Genomic DNA, 27,516 nt, shown 5'->3' with positions numbered 1-27,516 from the left:
TTCAATGTCTGAAACTTCATCCTGAAAACATATAAAATAAAAAAAAAAATTAATACAACAAAAGCATCTATAAAAATTAACAAACTATAGTCGACAGTAAATATTGGTGAATATTTTTTTTAAGAAAAAATAATAATAGTTATCATTAAACAAAAAAAAAAAAAAAATTGCCGGTGTGGAGTAGAGGTATACCTATACGAGAGATATATCCAACAGACACCTTAGTAATTTAACTCTAAAATTATTATCTTCAGCCACATCAGGTACTTTACGTTTATCAATTGATGATAGACGTGCCTTGATTTCAGACATGAGATTTTTGAAACGAATTTCTTTGTTGTGAGCACGTATTATTTGACCACGTGTTATGAGCACTTCTGATAATTTGTGTTCATATATATGATTATGAAGATGTAGTCTCTTATTGAGATAATGCAGTTTATTTGTTTGCTCACAACAATCGTCTGATACATCGGGTATCTCTGTTATATTATTCATCGCATGGTCACAAGTTGTTATGTATGACCGCTGATGAGTGATGACTGACTGTCGACCATATGGAGGTCTAAATCTTTAACACCTCCATGCCTGTGAATTGGACTGCAGGCCGATCATTTCGCATTCGCATCTCGACATTCTCGAGTGATCTCGAGGTTAACAGAGGTTAATAACAGAAATAGAAAGTCGAAAGATATCATCCATTGTCATCCCTGGTAGAAATAATCTCTCCGGATTTTTCATGATTTCTCCGGATCTCTCCGGATTTCTCCGGATTTTTCCGGATTTCTCCGGACTTACTCCGGATTTTTTACGTAATTGAGACTTCCGGAGATATTTACAAAGTAATCTCCAGACTATTTCTATAATATCTCCGGATTATTTCCGGAATTTTGACTTAAAAAAACAAACATAAAAAAATGGTAAAATTAATAAGAAAAAGTAGAAATAAGAGTTCTCTTAACTCCGGAATAATATCTCCGGAAGTCTCAATTGCGTAGAAACTCCGGAGAAATCCGGAGAAAATCCGGAGAGATTATTTCTACCAGGGACTTTCTCAAATGGAAATAAAAATCAGTCAATCATTATATATGAATGCATCAGACTCGGATAGCGAAGAATATCTAAAAATGAGAAGCGACAATAAAATTAATGTATCTGGTCAACAACCTATTTTTTAACATAACAATAACATACGATAAAAATATAAAAATAAAAAAAAAAAAAACACTTATAATAATCATATGCTATAAGTAATAAGTTTTTTATGTATATTTCATCTAATATCAAAATATAAACGAAATAAAATATAAAAAAAATATATTCTAGTGTGTTTGACGACAAATATTTTTATAATTTTAATCATAATAAATGCTAAAATACTAAGCAAATGATTATACTATTGAAAGTGTTAGTAAGCAAGTCACTTACTTAACTTTGTGTTACCAAGTCCTTTGCAATAACAACACATGGTGTCAGTATTATTGACTCTCATGCTCTCTGTAATATTGTTGTTGTTATTGTTTAACATTTACCAATCTATAAACAGTAAGTAACAACTAATATTCCAACAAAAAGATGACTAGGAATTATTTGAATAAATGTCTTTGCAGCTATTATCAAACAATGACAGGTATTAAATACTTTTACTAATTATAATTAAATTTTTTATTTATTAAAATTGTTGTTAAAAAAATATTTTATTTTTATTATACTGTTGTAAGTATATATTATAAATGTTTTAATTATTAAATACACACATGGTTTTCACCTAGAGTTCCAGGTAAAGATTTTCCTCTAATTTAAAATCCCAAAAAGAAAATCAAAAGTAAGTCCTCTCTCGACGACAATAATACTGTTTCCGATGAACGACAAATGATGACACTAGTATCTCATTTCCAAAGAGAGAACGAGAGAGAGAGGGAGAGAAAAATTATCTAAAAAAAAAAAATAAAATCACAGGTCAGCTACGTAAAAAAAAATTGATAATAATTTTTTCTTTCTAACCTCAATAAAATAATTATAATTTAACAAAAGTAGGTATCAAAAAAAAAAAAAAAAAAAACAAAAAATAATAATAAACTAATAATATTTAATTGTTATTAATTATAGTAAAAGTGTAATAAATAATGGCGTCATTAACGAGTGTCAGAATTTTAACAAGAAACACCGGCAGTTTGAGACGTTTAACTTCATCATGTCTTGGAGCAAGAAATCATTCATTATTGGCTACAACTCAAATCCAGAGATTCATTCCATCTCATGATAATAATGCCAAGACACTATTAACACCATTAAAAATTCAGGTAAATACATTAATAAATACATCAACATTATATACAAATAAAATGAAAAATTATTTCTCAGAGTTATGTAACACTTTTATGTATAATTTTTATTTTTTTCTAAAAAAACAATTGATGATTTATCAGGTGAGTTGTGTTCCTTATTCAACAACAATTGAAAAACCTAAATCAAAGAAGGAAATTGAAGAAAGAGTTCTTCGTGTTGTTGCTGCTTATGATAAAATAACTGCTGACAAGGTTAATATATTAAATTTTAATTTTTTTTTTTTTCTGTGTAGGGGCCACGAGTCGAGCAGACAAGAAGTTACAGCGAAAAATTTCCATTGACACTTGACCTTATTCGTGATCGAGTCCTTTTGATTCTCAATCTTTATGACAAAATTGATCCAAAAAAGGTAGACTCGTGGCTCATTAACAACATTAAGATGTCTCTATTGCTCCAACAACAATTAAACAACAATATTTTTCCAAATTTAGTGTCACTTATTTTATGTTTTTAAAGTTCTTTTTATTTTTGTTTGATGTCTTTGAGCAATAGAGATAGCTTAAATATTAATTAAACAAAAAAATCATTCAAAAAAATATTTTAATTATTTTATTTATTGTTATTAACAGCTAACACTTGACTCTCACTTTATGAATGATCTTGGTCTTGATTCACTTGATCATGTTGAAGTAATAATGGCAATTGAAGATGACTTTGGCTTTGAAATACCAGATATTGATGCTGAAAAACTCTTTAAACCATCAGACATTATTCGTTATATTGCTGACAAAGAAGATATTTATGAATAGATTTTTGATTATTAATCAATTAAATAAATAAATAATCAATAAAACGTTAGTATCTACTCATCTGTAATTGTTTCTTTTTTTTTTTTATGATTAACTTCCTAAAAATAATGTTTAATAAATTGGATAAATTCGAAAATTATTAGGAAGGTGTATTTATTTTTTATTTGATTAACAATTTTACCACATTGTGATACACTTTTTTATATATTTAAAATAATTATCAGTACAATTATTGGTTTGCGGATTTAATGAGGGTTAATTGTCAATTAGACAAGGGATTTGACATATTTTTTAAAAATAAATTATCATTTCAAAATTTGTAACAACAAACACAGTATTTTCTTTTTTTTTTTTTTTTATAATCAATGCTGATTGGTTCCTTGGTAACTTTAATTATTATCAGTAACTATTTTTTGTTAAAATTATTTATTATTTGTTTAATCAAAATTAATATTATTTTTATGTTTTTTTTATTTTAAATATTGGCCAAAGCCGGAAGCATAAGTCACTTGTGATTTACATCATGTTTATCGATATTTTACACAAATACATTTTTCAAGTGTTATTAATTTCTTTTTTGTTAATATATAAACGTCAATATTTATTTGTAAAATTTTTTATGAAAATTACACTGAAAATACTAATTTAAAAATATGAAAAACACAAAAATTAGATGATTATTTGTGGCAGTATATATTTAATGCAAATATTTTTGTAATTATAAATAATATTGCCACATTTATTGCTGATGTTATTGATTTTACATCAATGGCAATTACAACAATTGATTAATTAAAAAATTAGAAAAAACATAGAAGCATTGAATACGCTATTGTTTTTTTTTTTTTATCAAAGAATCTTTTTTTTTTTTTTGTTAATCAACACAATCTAAATTGTTTACCCTTCAACGCGTATTAATTACCTACAGTTATAATTATTTATTTTTAAATAATTTCTATTCAATCTAATTAAAAATCATTCATTTATCGTCGCAAGTTTATTAACAGTAACTATTTTTATTTAATAAAGATTTGAAAAAATAAAATAATACAAATGATTTAAATTATCAGCAGTTTTTCTGTTTGAATTGTTATTAATTATTATTAACATTAATAAATAATAATTAACTAACAATTATAGTAAATAATTGAAAAAATTAACTTTCAAAGTTCTCTAAAGTTAAAATATAATTTTTTTTCAAAGAAATTATTAATTAATTATGTATTAATAATATTTTAAAAAATTATTACATTAATTATTTTTGTTAATGTTAATTACACATGAATAATATTGGGTAATAAGACAGAGCTAACTTGATTTTAGTATTTTAATTTTACATAATTATTAATAATTTATTCATCAGCAGAATTTTCATGTTAAATAATCTCATGATAATTTGCTGGAATGATTGAAAGATTTTAGTCTAAAAATTTTTTTTGTTTTTTATATTTATATACGAGTTTATAAACCTTTTTTTTTTTACTTAAATTTGTTTTTTATAATAATTTTTTTAAATGCCATTTAGGTATTTCGTCAAAAGGCAATTCAATTTTAAAATAAATGATAATTTAATTACGAGTTTGTTAGTTTTTTTTTTGGGCGTAATTATTTTTTTTAGCATCATGTTATTCGATTACACAATTTTATAAAATAAAATTAGGAGAAAAAAAAGAGACTGGTACTGAAAATAATTAAGCATCTGCGACGATATTGATTTGAAAACAAAAAAAAACATTTTAAATATGATTGATAATATTATTTAAATTTTAATCATATTTATGAACACTTGGGCAGTTTTTGAGTTCACAAGATATAATTGTATTGTTTATGATTCGTTAAAATAATTAATACAATATCTCGATGATTAATTGTAAAACAAAATGTTGCGTGTGGAATTTTTTTTTTTTTTTAAATCAGCCTTTGTATATTTATTCTTGTGTCTCAATGCTGAACTCAAGTATTTTATTTTATTTATGAAAAATTAAAGCTCGATATGCCAATTAATTAATAAATTAACTGTCATTATTATTCGAGTTAAAAATATAACACTAAAGTATCAAATTAAACATTTTGATAATAACAAAATATCTTTTTGAAGTAAATTTTATAAAAAAACAAATTAACTAAATCTAATTGCCGAGAAAAATTATTTTTTTTTTATATTTTAATTGGCTTTATATTATTAACGTATTTAATAATAATCAAAACAAAATGTACTATCAAAATTGTGGGTCTCGTGTCAACTCGACAAAAATTATTAAAAAGTAATAATAACAATAATATTATTTTCTTTGATTAAAAAATATCCAATGATAAACATTAATAAATTGTTAATTTTTTTTTAGCAAAAGAAAATTATAATTGGGCGAAAAAAAATTATCTAAATTTAATTATCGAGCACGTAAGATAAATTCCTCTATTTGTTATTTACTTTTTTTTTTTTTTTTTTTGAATAATTATTTATAAATATAATAATCTTATTATCGTCATCAATCGTCATTAACATTTTATTTTTCGTATTTTTTAAAAAAGTGTTTCAATTTTCTTTTCATGTAAAATTGTATTAGGCACAAATAAATTTATCATTTTCCTGAGTTTAAAGGATCTTAACCGGCTCGATAAATTAAATTAACAAAAAAAAAAAAATGGGATTAATATTTTTGTTAAATAATGAATATTTATAATTAATCTAAATCTTGCATTTCGGTATCTAAATCATCTACATCATTGTGTCCACGTCCGTTTCTGAAATAAATTTTTTTAAATAATATAATTAACTAAAAAACAAAGCTTGAAAAAATTGTTGATTTTTCTTTTTTTGTTTTTCTATAAAATTAATAATAAAATAATTATTCATACCTAAACAAATTATTATTTCTTGGTGAAAAACCCCGCATACGTGGATTTTTATTTTTACAAACATTAACAATATGAACACCAGCATAAATATCCTCCATGTGTTCTTCAAATATACTTGGTGCAACATAAGTAAATCCCTGTATAAAGAAAAAAACATTAATTTTTCATAATTAAATATTAATAAATAATTAATAATAAATAATTATAAAACAAACTTGAAAAACACGATTTGCTGATTCACTTAGTATATACTCTGGTGGTGAATCAACTGGTGCTGCATTTGTAAATATTTTATCAAATTGTGATACATCATCAGCACTAGTAAGTCTTGGTCTAAATGGTGGTATTAATTTACGTGATATAACATCATCCCAATGTAAATGTTTAAAAAAATGATGATTTTTAATTTCTTCAGAATCAGATGAACTTGATCCAAGACGAGATAATGCATCTCTTTTTAATAATTTTCTTAATAAATCTTTAGCATCTTGTGTTAAATATGGTGGTAATATTAATTTAGCTCTTAAAATTCTATCAATTGTTTTTTTACGATTTTCACCAGTAAATGGTGGTGAACCAGTTAACATATCAAACATAAGTGTACCAAGACTCCACCAATCAACTGGTTTACCATGTCCTTGTCTTCTTAATATTTCTGGTGCCATATATTCAATTGTACCACAAAATGTATGTGTTACATCACCTTCTTGTACATGTTCTTTACATAAACCAAAATCAGTTAATTTAATATGTCCATCAGCATCAAGTAATACATTTTCTGGTTTTAAATCACGATATATTATTCCTTGTTTATGAAGATGTTCAAGTGCTAATATTATTTCAGATAAATAAAAACATGCTGTTTCTTCCAAAAATATACCTTCATCATTTAAATGACGAAATAATTCACCACCACACATATATTCTAATATTAAATATAATTTACCACCAGTTTGAAATGCATACATTAAATCAACAATAAATGGATGTTTTATTGCTTCTAATATATTTCTTTCTGTTTTTGTATGATCAGTATCTTTTGGATTTCTTATTATTGATGCTTTACGTAAAACCTTATGACAATAATATTTATTTATTATTATAAAAATAATGTCAAGTCAAGTGAACAAACAATTGTTCATTTTTATTTTATCATGTGTATAATACTCTGAATTAGTTTTAAAATTTATCGAAATATTACCATAACAAATGTATCTATTTTCATGTTTTCAATGTTTATTATTATTCAAATAAAAGTAATCATTTTACATTTATTATTTACAAAATAATAAATAAAAATAATAATATTCATAATTTAATAATAAATTGTCAACAACATAAAATTGATTAATTATTACCTTAGATTATCCAATGTAAACAATCTATAATATAAAATAAGTACATAGATATATTCATAATATATAATAATAATAAAATAATATTTAATCATTAATCATATAATTTTATGATAATTACATGATTTTATATGTATACTATATATTCTATTGACATATATATTACAATGTTTTAAACTTAACAATATCAACTAATTTATTATATTAAAGGTAACTTAATTATTGTAAACTAAAACTAATATTAACATAGTTCATTTGTTTTAAATCACATGTTATTATTTGATATGATGCATTGTTAATATTATCAATATTTTTTGCACTTATGAATTTAGATAAATTCTTAACAACATGTTTATACTATTGTATTTGACATTATTAAATAATTTTAATCATTTTTGATATAACCATTATTGAATCATCAATGTAATTTATAATCATGATATTTGATACAAATTGTAATTTTTTTCTTTAATCTATTCTTCTCTCTATTCTTCATGATTTTACTTTAATGCTTTATTATTACCTTCATTGCAAATAATGTTCCTTTATCACTACCAGTTTTTTTACGTACTTGAAATACTTTTCCATATCCACCTTTACCAATAACACGACAAAGTTCAAAATCTTGACGACTTACTCTTTCTCTTCCAACATTTTGTGGTGATATTGGAACTTTTTCAACTTCTTCATTTCTATAAAATTAAATATTTAATAAACAAACTATCAATTTGTTTATAAAAATAATTCGTTAAACTTACTCGATAATTCTATCAATATTTGGATTTATACTGTAATCACCCTGAATAAAAAAAAATAAATTAATAATATAATTATAAATAATATAAAAATATTAAAATCTCTACCTCAGTTAAATCAATAACATCATTATCAGAATCTTCTTTTTGAACAAAGTCCACATCATGTAACTCAATGTCAAATACAGCCGCCATTCTGTAACAATATTTATCATTACATTGTTATTATCATTATAATTATTATTATAAACAATACAGGTTATATTATTATTACCTTATTTATATAAAAAAATAACAAAAAACCTCGTATTATCCAAACAATAATGGATGACGAGGATAATTAGAAAAACAACAACAACACTGGTAAATTTTTTTACTCCAAATTAAATTAATTAATAATTTTTTTGTTCAATTGTTAATTAGTACATAAATTGTCGTTAAAAATTTTTTATATCGACAAGTATATTTTTAAGTACTTACGATTGTCTGTAAGATAAATTGTCTGTATATTTTTATGAGTAGATATAAGTTGATGTTGGCTGATGATACTTACTCAATGATGCTGATAACAATATTATGATTATATATACCTTGGAAAAACCAATTGATAATATAAATAACGAGTTAAAAAAATTTTATATTGTTAACAATATTTCCTCATACTATTATTTGCTATTATTTTTCTCTTTTTATCTTTAGTTGCTTCAATATTTTTCGTCCTTGTTCTAATAAACTTGTTGTTTTTTTTAGTTTAGAGACGCCATATTGCACTGATATTTATTTTTTATCTAATATCTAATGCAATCTAATGTCTATTATCTAATTTATATGTTTTTATCGACAGTGCAAAATTGATAGTTGATATTTTTACCGTTAGACTACTCAGTGTCTCATTTTTTTCCCTCCTCATTACGTTTTTTCGTGTGTTTTGACATTTTATCAGTCATAAATATATTTATAAAAGTGTTTATTAATTATATATAAATTAAAATCAATTCAACAGTTTATTACTTAAACATAGAGGTAAGTTTTTTTTATATTTATTATTTAATGTGTTAAAAATATATTGAAAATCCTTGTCATCTTATGATTATAACCTCAAAATTTTGACATTAATAAAAAAAAAAATGTCAATTAAAAATTATCTATCAATGATTTATTATGATAATAATATTTACAAATTTTAAATGATAATATTTAATAATTATTATACATTTTAATTCCAAGACAATGATTATTATCTCTGAAAATAAACAAAAAAAAAAATTATTTACTTTTTCGTTATCTGTTGTGTGTAATTATGCATCAGATTTATTATTTATTGCTATTTTTTTAATCTAGAATAAGCGAGTACAATTAAGCAATTTATTTTTGCTCTTTTTTTTTTTATAAACACGTTGATTGATCAGTTGGTGGTGCCCTCCACCAAGTTGTTGATGAATTTTATTTTTGATTAGAAAAAAATAAAACTATTTATGTTACAAATAAAGGCGTACAAATTGACTTGTTGCAATAAAAATAATAAATACTTTTTAAATGCGTTTATTATCAAACTGATATACAAATTTTTTTCGAGGTATCAGTGTTATTTAAAATGGTTATTAAACATCACGTTACTGGCTATGATAAATTTCTCGAATTTATGGAAAAACTCAAAGTCGATGAACCGATATTTGTGCTTTACAGTGGTACAAAACTTGATAATGGAAAAAGTTGGTGTCCTGATTGTGTTGAAGGTAATTTAATAATAAATTTATCTATTATATTTATAAGTTAATTATTATTGTTATACAATTATTATTTGTCTAAATAGCTGAGCCATTTATTGAAGAAGCTGTTAATACAGCACCAGAAAATTCACACTTTATTCATGTTGAAGTAGGTGATCGGCCATTGTAAGTACTTGAACAATAAATATTTAAAAATTATTTAAATAAATACAAATATATTTAAATAATTAATTTATTGTTTTTTCTAGTTGGAAAGATTTAAAGTGTCCATTTAGAATAAATCCCAAGACAAAACTCAGCTCTTTGCCAACAATTTCCAGATGGGGAACACAAAAAAAACTTGAAGGAGAACATCTTCTTGATGTTGAACTTATTAAAATGTTACTTCATGATGATGATGATTAAGTATATTGTAAAAAAAATAATTTAACAGTTTTTTTTATAAATGAATTTCCATCAGTATAATGAGTTTAATGAGTTATTATTTTTTACTGTTAAATATTTATAATTTTTACTTTTAAAAAAGATGCTCTGCAACTTTAATAATAAACATTATTAATATTTTTTTTTTTTTTAAATGTTTGTACCCGACAACCAATTAGTTAAGTTTTTTTAAAATATTTTTATGATAATTTTATTGGTCAGTTGTCTTGGAGAGCTAATTCTTGAAGGCCATCATTTGGCTCTTCTATTCTTACATTGTAATGAATTTTTTTATTTCTCAGTAGACTGTAGCTGTTGTCAAAAACAACTGAGTCTAAAAAAAATAATAAATTACGTCATTAAATATTATAAATAAACAAGTTTTTATTTTGTTTTTTTTTTTTTTAACTTACAAGTAGCTGGTTCTTCACAAGTTAATACTCCAACTTCATCAATTTGATGTGCAGCAACTCTATGAATTGGTATAATTTCAATTTTTTCACCACTATTATTTTTTTTAATAATACCAAATTTAATATCATGATCTTCTGATCTAAATTCCCAACTTAATATTGAACCAATTTTATCTGGTATCATATCAATTTTAAATTTACCACCTTTTTTAACAATAGCCGTTGTAAAATCTTCATTTATTTTATCTTTATCAAGATTTTTTGAGTAAAGATCTTTTGATATTTTTCCACCTTGACATATTTTTGTTGTTAAACGTTCATCACCATCTGGATCAGTTAATGTTCCACCAAAATGTACTGGTAATTGATCTTTTGATACAACTTTTAATATTTCTGGTATCCATCTATCTGGATCAGCTTTGTATATTTGAATTTTTGATATTGTATATTCATTCATAAATTTTTTAGCAATTGAAAATCCAAGAGCAAATACTTTTGGTGCTGTAAAATAATGTTGTTTTTTTTAAAATATTATCATAAATTTTTTTACATGTCATATAAATTTTATTTATTACCATTAACGATGAAGCAAGTTTTAAGTATCTCTGGATAATTTGCTTCATACATTTGTATGAGTGTTATGACGACTTCTCCCGCTAAATATATAACAAAAAAAATTTTATTTCGTTAATTTATGTTACGAGCGAAATATTTTTATTGAACATTAACGATTTGATAATTAATAAAAATAACAATTTCTAATCCAGTCAACTGGATGATTAAAGTCCAGTTTACGTACAGCCTTGAAGCGTGAATATTTAAAGTTGTTTAAATCCTTGAAATTGACAAAAATATTTAACTTTCAACTGCTATATTTTTTAAACAAAACAGCAAAGTCCATTTGTTTGTTTTTTTTTTAATTTTTTTTTTTTTTCTTACGTCAATTATCATTGTTGTATATAAAATTTTGACTAGTTAATTTTTTAATAAAACGTTAACATCAAAATTTTTTAAAAACAAAAATATAAAATTTGCAAATTCATTTGTCATTAAATAAGCCCAAAAAAAATTACCAACTTTAAAAATAATTATTTCAACAACTAAACGGTCAATTATCCCCCGAAGTAAAAATAATAGCTAAACAATTATTTAAATAAATTATTATGAAATTTTAAATAAATTACTAAAAGATTGATATGCCTTCTAGAGTTTATCATAAATGTTAACAAACTAATTTTCATATATAGAGCAATATTATTAATCACCTGGTCTCCACATATACGGTCTGAGATTAAAATCCTGCATGTCAAATAAAACAATAACTTGTCCAGCAGCTGGTCCATGTTTTTTTGATTGTTCCTGACATAAATTCATATAATATTCAAGTATTTGAACAGTTGCTTTTATCATATCTCGTCGTGATACAACATGAAGTATTCCGTATAAATCTAATCCAGCAAACGGAACAACAATAACTAGACAAAAAAAAAATATAATATATATATTTAATACACAATATAAAGTTAAACATATAGTTATATTATATTTTTTATATATTTACCAGGTGCACCATCTTTATCTTCTCCACATTGTCCATGTGGCAAATGATCTTTTAATATCTGTGGTGTTTTCCATTCTCCAATTCTATCAACATCCCATTGTTTTCTCCACTCCAATGACTTTTCAAAACAAATACAAATAAATTTACTATATTTAATTACAAATTAGTAGCTGATAAACGTAACAGTACATTTTATTGACGTAATAAGTTGAACAAACTCATGTTATATTTATATATATTTATTGTAACAATATATATAAAATTTGTTCATCACCATCGTTAACATCATTGAAAACAGTGAAAGCGTACCGAGTTTCGCGCCACATAAACTACTCTGATTGCTATCATTGGATTATTATATATTTTTTTTTATTCTAAATTATCATTCTCTTTGAATACATTTTATTGTTTTTTTTTTTTTGTAAGAAATAAAAAAATAACAATACTCACTTCTCGTAGCATTTTTTCAGCAGCAACTGGATCCCATTTCCGTGCTTAAAATAATAATAATAATTTTTTATTTTTAATAAATATTTATGAGTAAATAAAAAGGAAAAAAAAAAAATAAAATAACCTACTATCATGAGTAGTTGCAAAGGTGATATTTACCTCTAAGCCAACGTAACAAAAATTGATCATCATGATGTGCTTCAAGTACACCAGCAACACTCCTTCGAAACTAAAAACAAAAAAAAATACATAAAAAATATTTTTTATGAATTTATTTTTGAATTATAAATAAGAATTTTTATATGAAAATTTCATTTGATGTTTTAAAAGTCATTAAGTAACAACCAGTAATTTAGGAAAAGGAAAAAAAAAAAAAAACCTTGAAAAATTGTAGATCATTTGATAAACATTGCAACTTGTTTATACATAATATCAAATATCCGTAGGATAATAATTTATTTTGATAAATAAATTATAAACAAAAAAAATGAATAAAAAATTCTACAAACTTTCGCTGTATATTTCATATTTATATGTTTAATCTCAGAAGAGAAATATAAATATTGATCAATTACCACCAAAATGTTGAATTCAACATCAGCTTTCACCTTCCCTCCAATAATTTCGATATTATTTTTTTTTTTTTTACGCAATTATTGTGTAAATGTATTAATCAAAACATAATTTTTTGTATTATTAAATGTGAATGTATAAACTGCAAGTTTCATTCAACCGGTCAACGACACTTGAGATAAAAAATAAATTTATATTAAAATCAAGATAAAATGATAATTATATTTTTAAATAAAAAATATTACTAAATTATTTCAAAGCTGGATGAACTTAATCAAAGTTGGATTAAAATATTTATATTGTGATCCAATCAAGTGGATGAAAAACAATATTAAAGATTAGTATAAAAAATGTCCTCAATAATAAACAAATAAACAATTTCAAAAAAAAAAAGTATTAATTGCATCATAATCAACAAACAATCTCGTGTTTCTTGTGGATTAAAATATGATATATTTAAAACTAGTCGTTATTGCATTAAACGTATATTAAAAAATACGAAAACATAAGGAAAAAAAAAACTATGGCACATTGCGATTGAGAAATATTGATGAAAAGAAAAAAAATTTATCTCTCGCAATTTCATGCTAGATATATATTTTTTTTTTATATATATGTATTCAATTTGCCAACACTCACGATCTTTGAAATCATGAAAAAATCTATTTAAAAGAAAAACAACTTGCTGAGTAATGTTGAGACAAAAAAAATATATCTTTTAAGTGAATAAATTATTAACAAAAAGAAATCAAACAGGTCAAAGTATGATAATAAAAAAAACAGTCCATCAAGTGCAAAACTTGTTTTTATTTTTTTTTTTTGAATTAATAAAATCAGTATTCTTTAGATAAAAAGTTTAATTTTTTTTCACGTTAATTATTATTTTTTTATTATTTGATAATTAATTTACTGAAAAAAAAAAAAAAAAACAATATATTATTAAATCTTTTTGAAGTTTATCTGTTTGATTTTTATGTCTCATTAAAATTATATTTTCAAAATTGAAAGTTAATTTATCTTTTGAAATTTTATAAACAATATTTCAAAGGTCAATCTCATTATTAACAAATATAAACAATATATTTTTTAAATAAATATATTATTATTAAAAAAAAAAATTTCTAAATAATTTTACTCACTTTCATCAATGCAAATCTTTCATTGTCAGCCAGTGATTTAATTGAACTCATTTTAAATTAAAAAATTTAAAAAACCACCCTTTAAATATATCACAAAATAATAATTAATTTCGTTTAAATTACAAAACACTTGATTAAATATTTCGATGATAATTTTACACATTTAAATGTTGATGATGGTGGTGTAGCAAGTGGCACAACAGACTGTATTTTTTATTTGATGGTCATTCGACTCCAATCTCCAAGAGGTAACTGAGAACTGAACCGATGTAAGAAATAATCATCAAGTTTGTTGTGTTTCACCAATACTTTTGTAAACTCAATATAGTCTTGTATGTTAAAAAAAAAAAAAAAATAAAACAAAAAACAAAATATAAAAAAACCTAAGGTGACTGGATGTAAAATTATGAATCCCCTTCCAGCATTCCATTAAACCACATCAATGCATATTAATTTTAATTTATATATGATTTTATTTTTCATATATTAATCTATATAAATTTTTTTACATATACATTAATGTGTTCTAAATAATTTTAATAATTATTAAAGCATATTTACAGACAATAAAAATTAGGTCACAAAGATTTTTTTAAGTTACTTTCAATTTCAACATGGTTAATGAATTTTTAAAAAGTAATAATAATAATTCCAAAATATCAACTGTAATAATTCAAAATTGGCTTTTATTTCGGAATAATTTTAGCGATTATTTGATTATTATAAAATTGTGATGACCGGTTGTGATTGAGACAAAACACTTTTGTGATGTTGCAATGTTACCTGGGCTTAATAATTAGCCAAAAATTTTACATTTTTTATTAATCAAAAATAAGGTATTTTTAATGAACATAAGCATCGAAATTTTAAAGTTAAATTAACAACATTACATTCACCCAACAAATTAAAGAAAAAATTATTTTTTCTTACATACTCAATTTCTCCAAATCATCAATTTCATTATTTTTTTTTTTCTTCAATTTTTTTTTTCTCCAATTGGCATTCTTACTGTGTATTAACTTTAAAAAGAAAGTTTAAATATGTGTATTGCATTTAAATATAATTTTTTTTATTTGTTTTTTTTTTTTTTAAATTTTTTATTATGTGGTTGAAAAGAAAATTGGTAGATCGATGATTCTTACAATTAACAATTGTATTATAAAAAAAAAAAATTGAAAAATTTATACTTGGATTATTTTTTTTTATTAACAGACTTATTTCATTTTAAATTGTCGTGGCATGTCAGGGTCTCCACGCTCTAACGTGTATCCCCTTTTATTTAAAATTTTTTTTTTTTATTTATTCATATGTATCAATCAAACTTGTATGTGTGTCTTATAATACATTTGTATTATTTTCAACTGGTCGTTTAATCTCAACCACATCGTTCAGTCTTATTTTTGCCAGCATACAAAACATTTAAAAAAAATTTATTAACTAGTTAAATTTAAAAAAAAACATTAGATCATTATCTTGTATTATCAAAAGTGTCATTAATTTAATAATGTTGCCTTTCATAATTTGAAAAAAATCATTGTAAATTTATAATAAAAAAAAAACAAGTAGATAAAAAAAAAACAACAATGTGATTGTTATGAAATTTTATTTATTTTTTTTTGTTAATTATTGTTCAATCAAATTGTGACTATTAAAATATCTTTGGGTGATTTATTTTTTATTTTTTTTCTACTCAACATAAAGATGGTGACGCAAGAAGGTACATACACTCAAGTACATTGATGTATTTACAATCTTAATAAACTAGTAGGCAAAAAGAAAAAAAAAATAAATAATTATAATAATAATTATTTGAAGGATAAAAATTTCAAGTTTTTCTTAGAAAATAATTCTCACTTTGTGGCAAAATATCGCGTAACTTTTGGCAGTATTTTAGACACTATAAATAGATTTTTTTTTTTTTTAAACAGGTGGTTATTGAATCATTTTTTTTTAATTGGAAAAAAAATTATCTAAAAGATTTTATGTAATTTTTTTAATTTTTCAACAGTTTTTCTATTTATATTTTTATATATTATGGTCTGTTTAGATATATTTATAGTAGTACCATTACCCATGACCCACATGATCTTTTAGAAGGTCAAAAATAATTTGAATTCACGACATTAACCCTTTTCATCGTTTAATATGTATCAAATACTAAAAATAATATTTGAATAATTAAAATTTATAATATAAACAGAATAATTTATAAATAATTAAATTGTATTTATTAATAATTTAAATGTTTTATTTAAATAATTGAATTTGTTTGAATTAATAATTTATTTCCTGTTGAATTTTAAAATTTGTTATTGTTTAATTTAGATAATTAACAAACAAATAAAAATTATTTATCAATCATGTAATTAGAAGGAGAAAAATGTTTATTGTTTTAATAATTTAATTTTATTATTTATAAATATTATACTGTTAAATTTTTAATAAATTCACTGGTGAATTTGAAATTAATTCAATGAATTGTTTCGTATAATTTTATGTAATTCAACTAAAGGAAGTAATTGTTAATGTAAAAAAAAAAAAAAAAAAAAAACAACAACAATCTTGATAATAGTAATATCAAATTTTTTTTAATTTCAGAATAATTCAGAGATTCGCATAATATCACGAGCCTAATGTCTGTATGGTCATCAAGCACCGGACGCAACTCAGTGTTTGGTGCTGAGGTTGGACCACTTGGAAAAACAACAAAAAAACAAATACAAAATTACGTTCATTCACACGCACATCTACATTCATCAGACGGTCACTGCTTTCATCAAAACTTTCACACTTGCCAGGTTCGTTTTTGCTTTTTTTTTTTGTGTTTCTATAAAATTCAAATTCATCTTTTTTTAATTATTTTTATTCTTTTCTCTCTTTCTCTTTCTCACTCTTGCATATTATTATTATTATAAAATATATTTTGCAAGTTTTATTTACATGTTTTGTTTAACAATTTTTTTTTTTTTTAAATATTATTTTGTACTTATCTTTGGACTGCCTGCATTGTAAGTCAAAAAAAAAAGGAAAAATAATTTTTTTTTTTCTTTAATAAATATTTCTGCACGATTTAAAAATCAAAAAAATATAAATAAATAAAGTCCGGCTGGTGATGTTTATGTAAATATAATTTTTAAATAAAATTATTATTTTACTGGAAGCTAGCTTTTTTCAAACTTATGTCTTTTTTTTTTCAATTTTCAAAACTATTTATCTTCCATTTATTTTCTAAACACAACATATAAAACTTTTTTGTTTTTATTTAAATAAAAAAAAAAAAACACATTTATTTATTATCTAATCATATAAAATTATTGTTTTTTCGTTCAGCACCAATTGGTTTTTTTTAACATCGCAGGAAAGGGAGTAGTAGGATCACTACAGTTGGGATCATCGTTTGGTGGTACGTTTTATTGGACACCTGCATAAATCATTTAATTTCATCCAAGCACTAATTATTATTTATAAATTTGCTTTATTAATATTTTAAATATATATTTTTATTTTTTATATTTTTTCATGTCCAACACCAGCCGATACTTAGTGACTAACAAAACAAAAAATAAAAAAAATATTTACACAAAAAGTTTTAAAACAATTTAAACAAACAAAAAAAAAAAAAAAACATTTGATATTTTTGCATTAAAGGCAAAGATGTCGCAGTCAGGTGATGGTCTACATACACCAGGTTATTTATCATGGAGAAAATTACAACTCAGTCGTGCTAAATTGAAGGCATCAAGCAAAACATCAGCATTATTATCTGGTTTTGCAATGGTAATTATTAATTTATAATTAATACATTATGTATATATTAATTTTTCTTATTAAATTTATACAGGTAGCAATGGTTGAAGTACAATTAAATTCCGAGACAAAAGTACCAACAGAAATGTTAATTGCTTTTGCTGTATGTACAACTCTTCTTGTTGCTGTTCATATGTTGGCATTAATGATATCAACATGTATACTACCAAATATTGAAGCAGTATGTAATCTTCATAGTATAAGTTTAGTTCATGAATCACCACATGAACGTTTACATTGGTATATTGAAATTGCTTGGGCATTTTCAACTTTACTTGGTTTATTATTATTTTTATTAGAAATTGCAATATTATGTTGGGTTAAATTTTATGATTTTTCAAAAGTTGCTGCATGGTCTGCTTGTATTGTTCTTATTCCTGTATTAATTATATTTTTAACATTTGCAATACATTTTTATCGTAGTCTTGTTGCTCATAAATATGAAGTTACAATATCTGGTATACGTGAATTGGAATTATTAAAAGAACAAATTGAATCAAATGATGCTGAGGGTAGACATGGTGTTAATCAACTTATACAATCAACTACACATATTGTTTAAAATTTTTATTTTTTAATCACTGCAAGACAAGAGCAATTGTATATATATTTTATATTACTTAAAAGATCTGAGAAGAAGAAAATATTGGAAGAATAATTTGTCTTCCAAATTTTAAATTGTTAAAAATGAATCTCTCCTGTGTTTGTTACTTTTTTCTTTAATAAAAGTTAATTCATTTTTATTAAAAAAAAAAGAAAACTCAATGAATTTAACAGCTTTATTTGTTGTTATTATAATTATTTTTTTAAATCACATGTAAATAATGCTAAACATTCCCCTAAATTGTGAATATATGCTTCGAGACTTAATTATTTATTTTGTTTCATTTTTTTTTTTTTTTTCGTTGTCTAAGACTTTTGCCAACATGTATGTCAATATTTATATTATATTTAATCAGGGTTAGTCAAGTTATTATTATAGTTATCTTGAGATATATATTTACCCTGTAATTAAAATTTATAAAAATTTATATTGTAATAAATTTTTAAAATTAATTGTTTATAAATTTATTTTACTTACTAATTTTGGAATAAGATATATTGTTGGTTTTGGTGAATTATCACGATAATTCATGTCTGTTATTATTCCATTTTTACAAATGTCATTTGTCCAATTACCCTCTTGCATTTGTCCAGTTATAAAATGATAAAATATTCCATTACCATGTTTTTTTCCTTGTATGAATTCTCCTTCATATCTATTTCCATTTGCTGAATTTTACAGTTGATAAAAATTGATTTTATAGTTTAAATTAATTTGTTTGAATAAATTTACCTTGAATTAACATTCCAGTACCATGATAAAATCCATTTAACCATGTTCCTTGATAAAATTTACCATCATGACACCACATTCTTCCAAAACCATGTCTTTTACCTTGACAAAAATTTCCCTCATAATAACCACCATCTGTAAACCATAAACCACCAAATCCTTGTTTTTTTCCATTAACCCAATTACCAATGTATTCTTTAAAAATATTATCATCTTCATAAATTCTTAGCAATACTCCAAAACCATTTGCTCGTCCTTTTAATAATTCACCTTCATATAAATATTTAAAATTATATTTATCAGAATTTTTAAATACTTTCATCCATCCTGTTTTTAATTTTACTGCACTTTCAATTTTTTTTCTATTAAATTTATTAGAACCCATGACATTTAAATTAACCAAATTAAAAAAACAAAATAAAACTTTTATTTATTTTGTTTTTCTCCTAAACAAGACCTTTATATATTGTAAAATTTTTTGAATAATTCAACAAATAATCATCAGGATTTAATTAATAAACAAAAAATAATATTTTAATATTTTTATTTATTTGTACAATTTGCGATATGCGACTTTGCTATAATTCCAGAGCTATAAATCTAAATCTACAATATTTTTTTGACATTCAAATAATAATAACGCATTATTAAAAAAAAAAAAATAATAATAAATTTTTCTTTTATTTCATTTTTTTTTTTTATAATTTGATTTATTTATTTATTTTTTTTTTTCAAAAGACATGTCTCTGATTCTCTCTCTGATAACGGGTCTATTTTTTTTTTTTTTGCTTATTTTATTTGTTTATCAAATTACGTATATTAATTTCGATATGTATAATGTAATATCATCAATAATATAATCAACATCATGTCAAGATGTCAAAATTTTAATTATCAATATAATATAAATAATTATAATTAATATTTTGTTTGTTATTTAATAATATTTTTTCAACTACGTATAAATAATCTATGCATTCTTGTATTAAACAATTATTATTAATAATAATAATAATTGGACAATAATGAATTTAACAAGTACAAGTTAAACAGCATTGTGCATATTTTTATTTATTTTTTATAATTTATTATTAATCTCCCATCTCAATCGCAATTGACTGTGTTTTAAATCATTATATTTTAAATTATTATTTAAACAATTATAGCATTTTTTATTTCTCCTTCAATTGAAGTACTTTCTTCAAATTTTATTATTTTCATTCAACTACAAATATGCGCCCACAAAAGCATTATATTTTTATATATTTTTATATATTTTTATTTTTTTTTTTCGTTAATTAGCTTGTTGATTATTAGTTTGATAAACTTTGTCAATACTCTCACACGTGGGGGGACATTATACACTTATTGGCGCAAATTTTTATATTAAATATTCATTCAAAACAATTTTATAATAAATTTTTTTTTTAAATATAAAATCTAGTTTATACATATGCGAAATTTAATTGCATATGATGGATCGGTTTTTCTTATTTTTTTTTTTTTGTTTTGTTCCTGCCCAAGCTGCCCCCTGTTTAACTTTGATGCTTGATAAATGTAAAATTAATTTAAAATATATGAGATTTAAAAATTAACAAAATTATTAGTCCTTTTTTTTATGAACAGATATGACTTTGAGTTGCCAGATTATTTAAATTGAAAAAAATATATAAATGCATTAATTTTTTTTCATGTTACTTTTATAAAATAGTTAAACAAATTAATATCTATGCTGCTAAATAATAATACATAATATATCAATAATTTAAATGAGTATTGATAAAAAATATTTATGTTTTCAAAACACATCTTTTTTTTTTACATTTTTTTTTACTATAAATAAAAGAACTCAAGATTAACTCAAGTTATTTGAAGAAAAACTAAAGAAAAATAATCGATTTATGGTGATCCCATAATTGTCAATTATAAAACAATAACCTGGCCTGAATTATCAACAAAAAATATTTTTATTTTTGAAAATAATTAAATAGAATAATTTATTAAATTTGACCTGGCGCAGCAGTGGCTTTTTTTATTTTATTAATCTTTTTATTTTTGTTAAATATTAATTAATCAATTAATTTATTGATCCGTCACAAAATTTTAGAATATTACTGTGCGGTTGTTCGAAATAAAAAGAAAAAAAAAACAAATTAAAGAACGATGAATGATGATGTAAAATAATAATAAAATCACCTAAAGAACAACATCGGGCAGGGTACAATGCCACTAGGCGTGATGATTTGAATTTCTTAAAGTTCCATGATGATTATTAGCATGTCCAAGCATTGAACCATTACCACCAGTAACATCTTCACGTACAACTTTACGTTCTTTGTAATAAATTTCTTCACTTTCTTTATCACAAAGTAATAATACAATTCCACCAATTAAAAATATAGCAGCACCCCAAACAACACCATAAGCCCAGCCAAATTCCCAAAGTGAACGATTACCTAAAATAATTAATTAATAATTAATAACAATATCATAAATAAATAACAATAAATAATTATGTAATTATTTAATTACCCAAATTAAGTTCAGCTGCAAAACATACTGGATAAATAATAAGTGCACCAAGCAAAAAACTCACTAGAAAATTGAATAAATAAATTAGTTAATTATCTAACTATGAATTATTATTAAAATTATTAATTGTTAATTAAAATACTTACAAGATAATGCCATTGATATAACAGCAAATTTATACCATTTAATTTTTTCTTGTCTTTCTTTAACTCTCAATCCAATTAGTGTCAAAATTGTTGCACAAATATCAGTGATTAAACAGATGATACAAAACCAAAATGCAATTCCAATATATGTAACTTTTCTTGCTGGAAGACATCCTTCTGGTTCATTTGTTGGAAAATTAAATGGTAATGGTTTTGGTGCATCTCTTTCCCAACAATGACTCAATAATCCTTGTCTCCAGCCAACTGATAACAACCAATCTGGTGATAATATACCAATTATCATCAAAAGTATCACCATAACTCCACATATGAATGCAATCAACTATAAATAAACATACACAAATAATTAATTAAACAATTAACAACTAATTGATAAAAAAATTTAAAACTTATTTTCATTAAATGACAAATTTTTTATCAAGTGTGTAAATCACCTGGGCAATGTCATTATCCCCCATATGATCATCAGCAACTGTGTACATGATCATTATGATATATTTAATTGACTATTTTAATTACTTGTTAATTTTGATTATCGTTTTTTTTTTTTTGTTTTTATTTATTTTTTTTAACTCGCGGTATGGTTTTTATATATGATAATTTAATTAACAATATTATTATTTATATTTATGGCACGTCATAGACACCTCTGGACCCCGCCATATATAAATAAACGCACAACTATACTCTCGAGGGTGAGGCGTTTAGAAACCAACGAAAAGATCTTTTTATTTCTATTTCACTTCACCCAACTTTAAACGATCAATCAATTTTTTTTTTTTTTCCTTCTATAATTTATTAATATCTATAAATCCCATCACAAGTTTTATTTTTTTTAAATTATTATCAAAAGTTTTTTAATTTAGTGTTGATTAAATTGTTTTTTATAGGTCATTTTGTTGTTTTTTTTTTTTTTTCAATCTTGATATTAATTTGACGAGAAAAAAATTACAGTACAAGTAGGTTGACTACACTGCTTTACTGGAGAGATTTTATTTTATTTTTTTATTTTTTTGGATAAATGTCTTGGTGGTGATGAGGGGTAGTGAAAAATATATTCAGCGACTGCGCCACGATGATTTTATTCAGGTCGTCACCCTGGTATATTATTATTCTGCGCTCGCGCATATTAGAAAAAATTATTAAATTGAAATTAAAATAATATCAATGTATATCAATATTTCTGGTGTTTAAAATATTGTGCAAATTAATTTAAAGTGTTGATTTTTTTAATTTATAAATTTATAATTACCTTGAGTGGTCTGACGACAGTCACTGTTTCAATCACCGTTGTTTGTGCCATTGTTAATGATTTTTCACAATTTATTTATCAAACTTGTTCAATCTAAAATAATAAAATAATATTATTATTTAATTTACAATTATTATTAATTTTTAAATGTTAAATTAAACAAGCTAAGTGGACAAAAAAAATTTGTGTACATCACTCAACAACACCTTTTGTTAAAATGAATTTTTATTTTATTTTTTTTTTCCTCGTTTTCACCTTTCTTATCGCATTTGACTAGAAAAAAAAAATTTTTTTTAAATTATTTTTATGCGTCATTGATGACATATATGGTAATCGATGACAAAACAAAATTTACTCGACTCCAAAAATAAAAAGATAATAAATATAATATTTTTAAAAATATAAAATCTATATATTTATTTAAATAAATAAATTGATGATAATATTAAAGTTGAATTTTTTTATTATACTTACAAAGAGACGCTAGATTAATAATTAAATGAAGCCAAGAAAGTAAATGTTGTTTGTTGAATAAATTGACTTGTTGCAAGATGACGATGACACATATCTAAATGTTATTTGTCAGCAGAATAACAAATACTCAATTGAACTGCTGATTGATAAAATGTTTTTTCAATTTTTATTTTCGTTGAGGATATTAAAATAATTTATTCTATGATAAGAATAAATACAACGTGTTGATTGTTGAATTTTTGTTGATATGTGTTGATATGCTTGGCATGCTGTCACACTTTTACTCACTTTTACTACATATACTATGACATTTTATTTTTTTTTTTTTTTCATTTTACATATAGTTTATTGTGTTAAAACGTCACTTGAAAAAATATTCATAATGTATAGTATAGTATAGTAGTGACTAGTGTGTTAAAAGAAAAAAAAAAACTTTTAGAATTTTTATAACTGCTATATTTTTTAATGAAATGAAATTATATATTTTTATTATTATAATTTTATTTTAATTAATTATTATGATTTTAAATTATTAGATTATTTTTAAATTTTATATTTTGGGTTTAACAGTTCAAATTTTGCCTCGTAAAAATGGCGTTCTTTTTGTAGTTGAAATTAAGAAAACTAGAGGACTCGATTTTCTAAATAGAGGGCTTTATTTCCGGTTGCACCAGTTGATCCTGGTCCGTAAAATTTCGTAAAATGTCTTTCCACTTTGACCAGGACTCCACACTGTCATCAACGTTTTTTAAATTTTTATTGCAATCAATTGCAATTTAATTGTCAAGTGTGTTTAATTATTTTTTACATACAATTATGAACTATAATAATTGTTACAATAAAAAAAATGTGCGGAGAAATTCGGAGTGATCTTAAAAGAAATAAATACATTGAATAAAAATGAAGAAATTTTTGTTGGGCATCACGTGGTAAGATAAAATTTTAATTATAATCTTAAATTATATTAGTAATCTTGATAAATTATTTACGTAATATTAATTATTTGTTAATGTTAATATACATTTAATTAAACTACGCTAATATTTTTTTTCAAATATTTAAATTTTAATAACGTGATGATATACAACCGAATCAACCTGAGTTCATGATTAACAAATTACATGCACTACCAACTGAAGCCTTTATTATTAACAAAATAAATTATTATAATTTTGGAGCAGATGACTAACTGGTTTTATTTTGTTACAGATTTTAACGAAATTAGTAATTATTTCTACTGATCAATCAAATGGAGTATTAAGAGGTAATTTTTATTTAACAGTTTATAAACAAGTTTAGTATTTTTTAATTAATTGACGTGATGATAAACAACCGAATCAACCTGAGTTCATGATTAACAAATTACATGCACTACCAACTGAAGCTTTTTGTTATTAACAAAATAAATTATTATAATTTTGGAGCAGATGATTAATATATTTGCTTTAATTTGTTACAGATGCAACAGATAACAATTGGCACGTTGTGAAAATGGAAATGAGGAAACACAAGGTAATTTTTACTTGACAATAAATAAATTAGATTAAAATTATTTAATTGACGTGATGATAAACAACCGAATCAACCTGAGTTCATGATTAATAAATTACATGCACTACCAACTGAAGCTTTTATTATTATTAATAAAATAAATTCTTATAATGTTGGAGCAGATGATTAATTTATTTGTTTTAATTTGTTGCAGATTTAACAGATAACAGATGGAAAGTTATCAAATTGGCAACCTGAAATTTACAAGGTAATTTTTGCTTAATAATTCAATAAATTAGTTTAATATTTTTTAATTAATTGATATGATGATAAACAACCGAATCAACCTGAGTTCATGATTAATAAAATTACATGCACTACCAACTGAAGTTTTTTTTTATATTTATTAATTAGTAATTGATTTTTGTAGAGATTAGTTTTTCATTATTGCATTTGTGTTACAGGTTTTATTGCTATGACAATAATAATGGAGAAAAAGCACCAAGAGAGAAAAGCTACTTTTTGTAAATCATAATCAAAAGTATGCTTGATCTCAAGCCCAGCACAGATTGACTCTACTGAGCTCCATATAATTTTTTTTTTGTCGTAATGATGAGGTAAATATATTACTTTTTAATTCAAAATAAATAGCAAACTAATTTTATAATTGACGTGATGATAAACAACCGAATCAACCTGAGTTCATGATTAACAAATTACATGCACTACCAACTGAAGCTTTTAATTATTAACAAAATAAATTATTATAATGTTGGAGCAGATGATTAATTTATTTGTTTTAATTTGTTACAGATGCAACATACAACAGTTGGCAAATTGTGACAATGGAAATTAGGAAATAATACAAGGTAATTTTTACTTGACAATAAATAAACTAGATTAAAATTTTTCAATTAATTGACGTGATGATAAACAACCGAATCAACCTGAGTTCATGATTAATAAATTACATGCACTACCAACTGAAGCTTTTTATTATTACAAAAAAATATATTAATATATTGTTGGAGTAGATGATTAATTTATTTGTTTTAATTTGTTATAGATGCAACAGATAACAGTTGGCACGTTGTGACTATGGAAATAAGGAATTACAAGGTAATTTTTACTTGACAATAAATAAATTAGTTTAATATTTTTTAATTAATTGACGTGATGATAAACAACCGAATCAACCTGAGTCCATGATTAATAAAATTACATGCACTACCAACTGAAGCTTTTTTATTATCTATTAATTAATTTAAAACTCATATTAAACTGATCATTAATCCATTTTTTCGATTTTCTGTTGCAGATTATTCAATGATAATTTAAAACATCTAATTGAGAAGACTAGAAAATTAATCATTTAGTATTTCTAGTCTTTTTACATCTAATGTAAATTTTTACTCAATAAAAAGAACTCAAAATAAATATATATAAAACCTACTTACCTGTTTGTTAAATTATTTTTAAAATATAAAATAATGAATGTCTTATGTTTAAAAATTAAAATTGATATTACTGGGTTGATTTTTAGGATTAAAAAAAAAATAATTAACATAAACAATAGGAAAATTAAATAAATGTAAATTAAAAATTTATATTTCATCTCAAAATTTCAATTTATCAAATCTTCAATAGTTTTTTTTTTTTTCTATGATAAATAAAAAATACATTTTCTACTTGATCAAACAATAATTATCACAACATAATTTTTAAAAAAATTAAATTTTTACATGTCAATATTTCGGGGTGAATTATTTTATTTATTTCTCTCAATTAATATCTCTCAAAAAACATCAACAATTATTAATGACAATTAGCAAGAGATAAAAAATTCATGGAAAAAAAAAAATAGGTTTATTTATCAAAACAGAAAAATATGCAAACATTTATATAAAATGTAAAAGTTTATAAACATTTTATAATATCAATATATGTAGTTTAATAACAAGGCCTTTTTTTTTTAACCAGAAAAAATGGCCTAAGCGTTTTACAAATGACAATGAAAATTATCATTTTTTTTCTAATTTTTCTGGAATGACACTATTTTAACAATCAATATTTTTAATAATGAAAAATAATTTCTTTTTTT

The 27,516-nt window shown here is 22.9% G+C and overlaps 7 protein-coding genes and 1 long non-coding RNA gene across 18 annotated transcripts; 4 read left to right on the top strand and 4 right to left on the bottom strand.

The window, feature by feature from the left end:
* Positions 1-1,941: 1,941 nt before the first annotated feature.
* Positions 1,942-5,708, top strand: LOC122857259 (acyl carrier protein, mitochondrial). Of its 2 annotated transcripts, none has more exons than XM_044159335.1 (4): positions 1,942-2,033; positions 2,110-2,303; positions 2,582-2,698; positions 2,919-5,708. In XM_044159335.1, the coding sequence occupies exons 2-4, from the start codon at positions 2,127-2,129 to the stop codon at positions 3,096-3,098; spliced, it is 474 nt and encodes a 157-aa protein (XP_044015270.1). In that variant the 5' UTR covers positions 1,942-2,033; positions 2,110-2,126; the 3' UTR covers positions 3,099-5,708. The 2 variants fall into 2 exon arrangements, with proteins under 2 accessions (XP_044015270.1, XP_044015271.1); XM_044159336.1 differs by lacking the exon at positions 2,582-2,698 and adding an exon at positions 2,430-2,540.
* Positions 5,670-8,852, bottom strand: LOC122857254 (ribosomal protein S6 kinase beta-1-like). Of its 3 annotated transcripts, none has more exons than XM_044159325.1 (7): positions 8,548-8,852; positions 8,176-8,263; positions 8,071-8,111; positions 7,836-8,004; positions 6,173-7,030; positions 5,958-6,094; positions 5,670-5,843 (listed from the first exon to the last, which is right to left on the bottom strand). In XM_044159325.1, exons 2-7 carry the CDS (start codon positions 8,260-8,262, stop codon positions 5,783-5,785), a joined length of 1,353 nt encoding a protein of 450 aa, XP_044015260.1. In that variant the 5' UTR covers position 8,263; positions 8,548-8,852; the 3' UTR covers positions 5,670-5,782. The 3 variants fall into 3 exon arrangements, with proteins under 3 accessions (XP_044015260.1, XP_044015261.1, XP_044015259.1); XM_044159326.1 differs by having other exon boundaries at positions 8,621-8,847; XM_044159324.1 differs by lacking the exon at positions 8,548-8,852 and adding an exon at positions 8,342-8,459.
* On the top strand, positions 8,333-19,219 carry LOC122857257 (calcium release-activated calcium channel protein 1). Of its 4 annotated transcripts, none has more exons than XM_044159331.1 (4): positions 8,333-8,430; positions 16,955-17,154; positions 18,005-18,133; positions 18,198-18,927. In XM_044159331.1, exons 2-4 carry the CDS (start codon positions 16,990-16,992, stop codon positions 18,723-18,725), a joined length of 822 nt encoding a protein of 273 aa, XP_044015266.1. In that variant the 5' UTR covers positions 8,333-8,430; positions 16,955-16,989; the 3' UTR covers positions 18,726-18,927. The 4 variants fall into 4 exon arrangements, with proteins under 4 accessions (XP_044015266.1, XP_044015264.1, XP_044015267.1 ...); XM_044159329.1 differs by lacking the exon at positions 8,333-8,430 and adding an exon at positions 8,979-9,090; XM_044159332.1 differs by lacking the exon at positions 8,333-8,430 and adding an exon at positions 15,747-16,073 and having other exon boundaries at positions 18,198-19,219.
* On the bottom strand, positions 9,594-14,628 carry LOC122857256 (SEC14-like protein 2). Of its 2 annotated transcripts, XM_044159328.1 has the most exons (9): positions 14,516-14,613; positions 14,357-14,435; positions 12,804-12,873; positions 12,645-12,688; positions 12,195-12,312; positions 11,899-12,108; positions 11,209-11,289; positions 10,634-11,134; positions 9,594-10,554 (listed from the first exon to the last, which is right to left on the bottom strand). In XM_044159328.1, the coding sequence occupies exons 2-9, from the start codon at positions 14,405-14,407 to the stop codon at positions 10,439-10,441; spliced, it is 1,191 nt and encodes a 396-aa protein (XP_044015263.1). In that variant the 5' UTR covers positions 14,408-14,435; positions 14,516-14,613; the 3' UTR covers positions 9,594-10,438. The 2 variants fall into 2 exon arrangements, with proteins under 2 accessions (XP_044015263.1, XP_044015262.1); XM_044159327.1 differs by having other exon boundaries at positions 14,357-14,628.
* LOC122857260 (thioredoxin domain-containing protein 17-like) lies at positions 9,662-10,202 on the top strand. Its single transcript, XM_044159337.1, has 3 exons — positions 9,662-9,803; positions 9,881-9,962; positions 10,046-10,202. Exons 1-3 carry the CDS (start codon positions 9,662-9,664, stop codon positions 10,200-10,202), a joined length of 381 nt encoding a protein of 126 aa, XP_044015272.1.
* LOC122857258 (MORN repeat-containing protein 3-like) lies at positions 19,034-19,912 on the bottom strand. The gene is made up of 3 exons (XM_044159334.1): positions 19,500-19,912; positions 19,245-19,435; positions 19,034-19,168 (listed from the first exon to the last, which is right to left on the bottom strand). Exons 1-3 carry the CDS (start codon positions 19,882-19,884, stop codon positions 19,115-19,117), a joined length of 630 nt encoding a protein of 209 aa, XP_044015269.1. The 5' UTR covers positions 19,885-19,912; the 3' UTR covers positions 19,034-19,114.
* Positions 19,913-20,272: 360 nt separating this feature from the next.
* On the bottom strand, positions 20,273-23,944 carry LOC122857252 (transmembrane protein 47). Of its 3 annotated transcripts, none has more exons than XM_044159323.1 (5): positions 23,925-23,944; positions 23,451-23,543; positions 22,178-22,520; positions 22,032-22,094; positions 20,273-21,955 (listed from the first exon to the last, which is right to left on the bottom strand). In XM_044159323.1, exons 2-5 carry the CDS (start codon positions 23,499-23,501, stop codon positions 21,729-21,731), a joined length of 684 nt encoding a protein of 227 aa, XP_044015258.1. In that variant the 5' UTR covers positions 23,502-23,543; positions 23,925-23,944; the 3' UTR covers positions 20,273-21,728. The 3 variants fall into 3 exon arrangements, with proteins under 3 accessions (XP_044015258.1, XP_044015257.1, XP_044015256.1); XM_044159322.1 differs by lacking the exon at positions 23,925-23,944 and adding an exon at positions 23,657-23,677; XM_044159321.1 differs by lacking the exons at positions 23,451-23,543; positions 23,925-23,944 and adding an exon at positions 22,633-23,177.
* Positions 23,365-26,603, top strand: LOC122857253. Of its 2 annotated transcripts, XR_006374188.1 has the most exons (6): positions 23,365-24,853; positions 25,134-25,188; positions 25,384-25,436; positions 25,630-25,683; positions 25,880-26,032; positions 26,229-26,603. It is a non-coding gene; the product is annotated as an uncharacterized LOC122857253 (long non-coding RNA). The 2 variants fall into 2 exon arrangements; XR_006374189.1 differs by lacking the exon at positions 25,134-25,188 and having other exon boundaries at positions 24,805-24,853; positions 26,229-26,598.
* The last annotated feature ends 913 nt before the right edge of the window (positions 26,604-27,516 follow it).

Source organism: Aphidius gifuensis, linkage group LG5 (assembly GCF_014905175.1).
Source record: "Aphidius gifuensis isolate YNYX2018 linkage group LG5, ASM1490517v1, whole genome shotgun sequence".
Taxonomy (NCBI): Eukaryota; Metazoa; Arthropoda; class Insecta; order Hymenoptera; family Braconidae; genus Aphidius; species Aphidius gifuensis.
The sequence above is the reverse complement of the archived record's forward strand: the minus strand, read 5'-3'. Positions and strand labels throughout refer to the sequence as shown.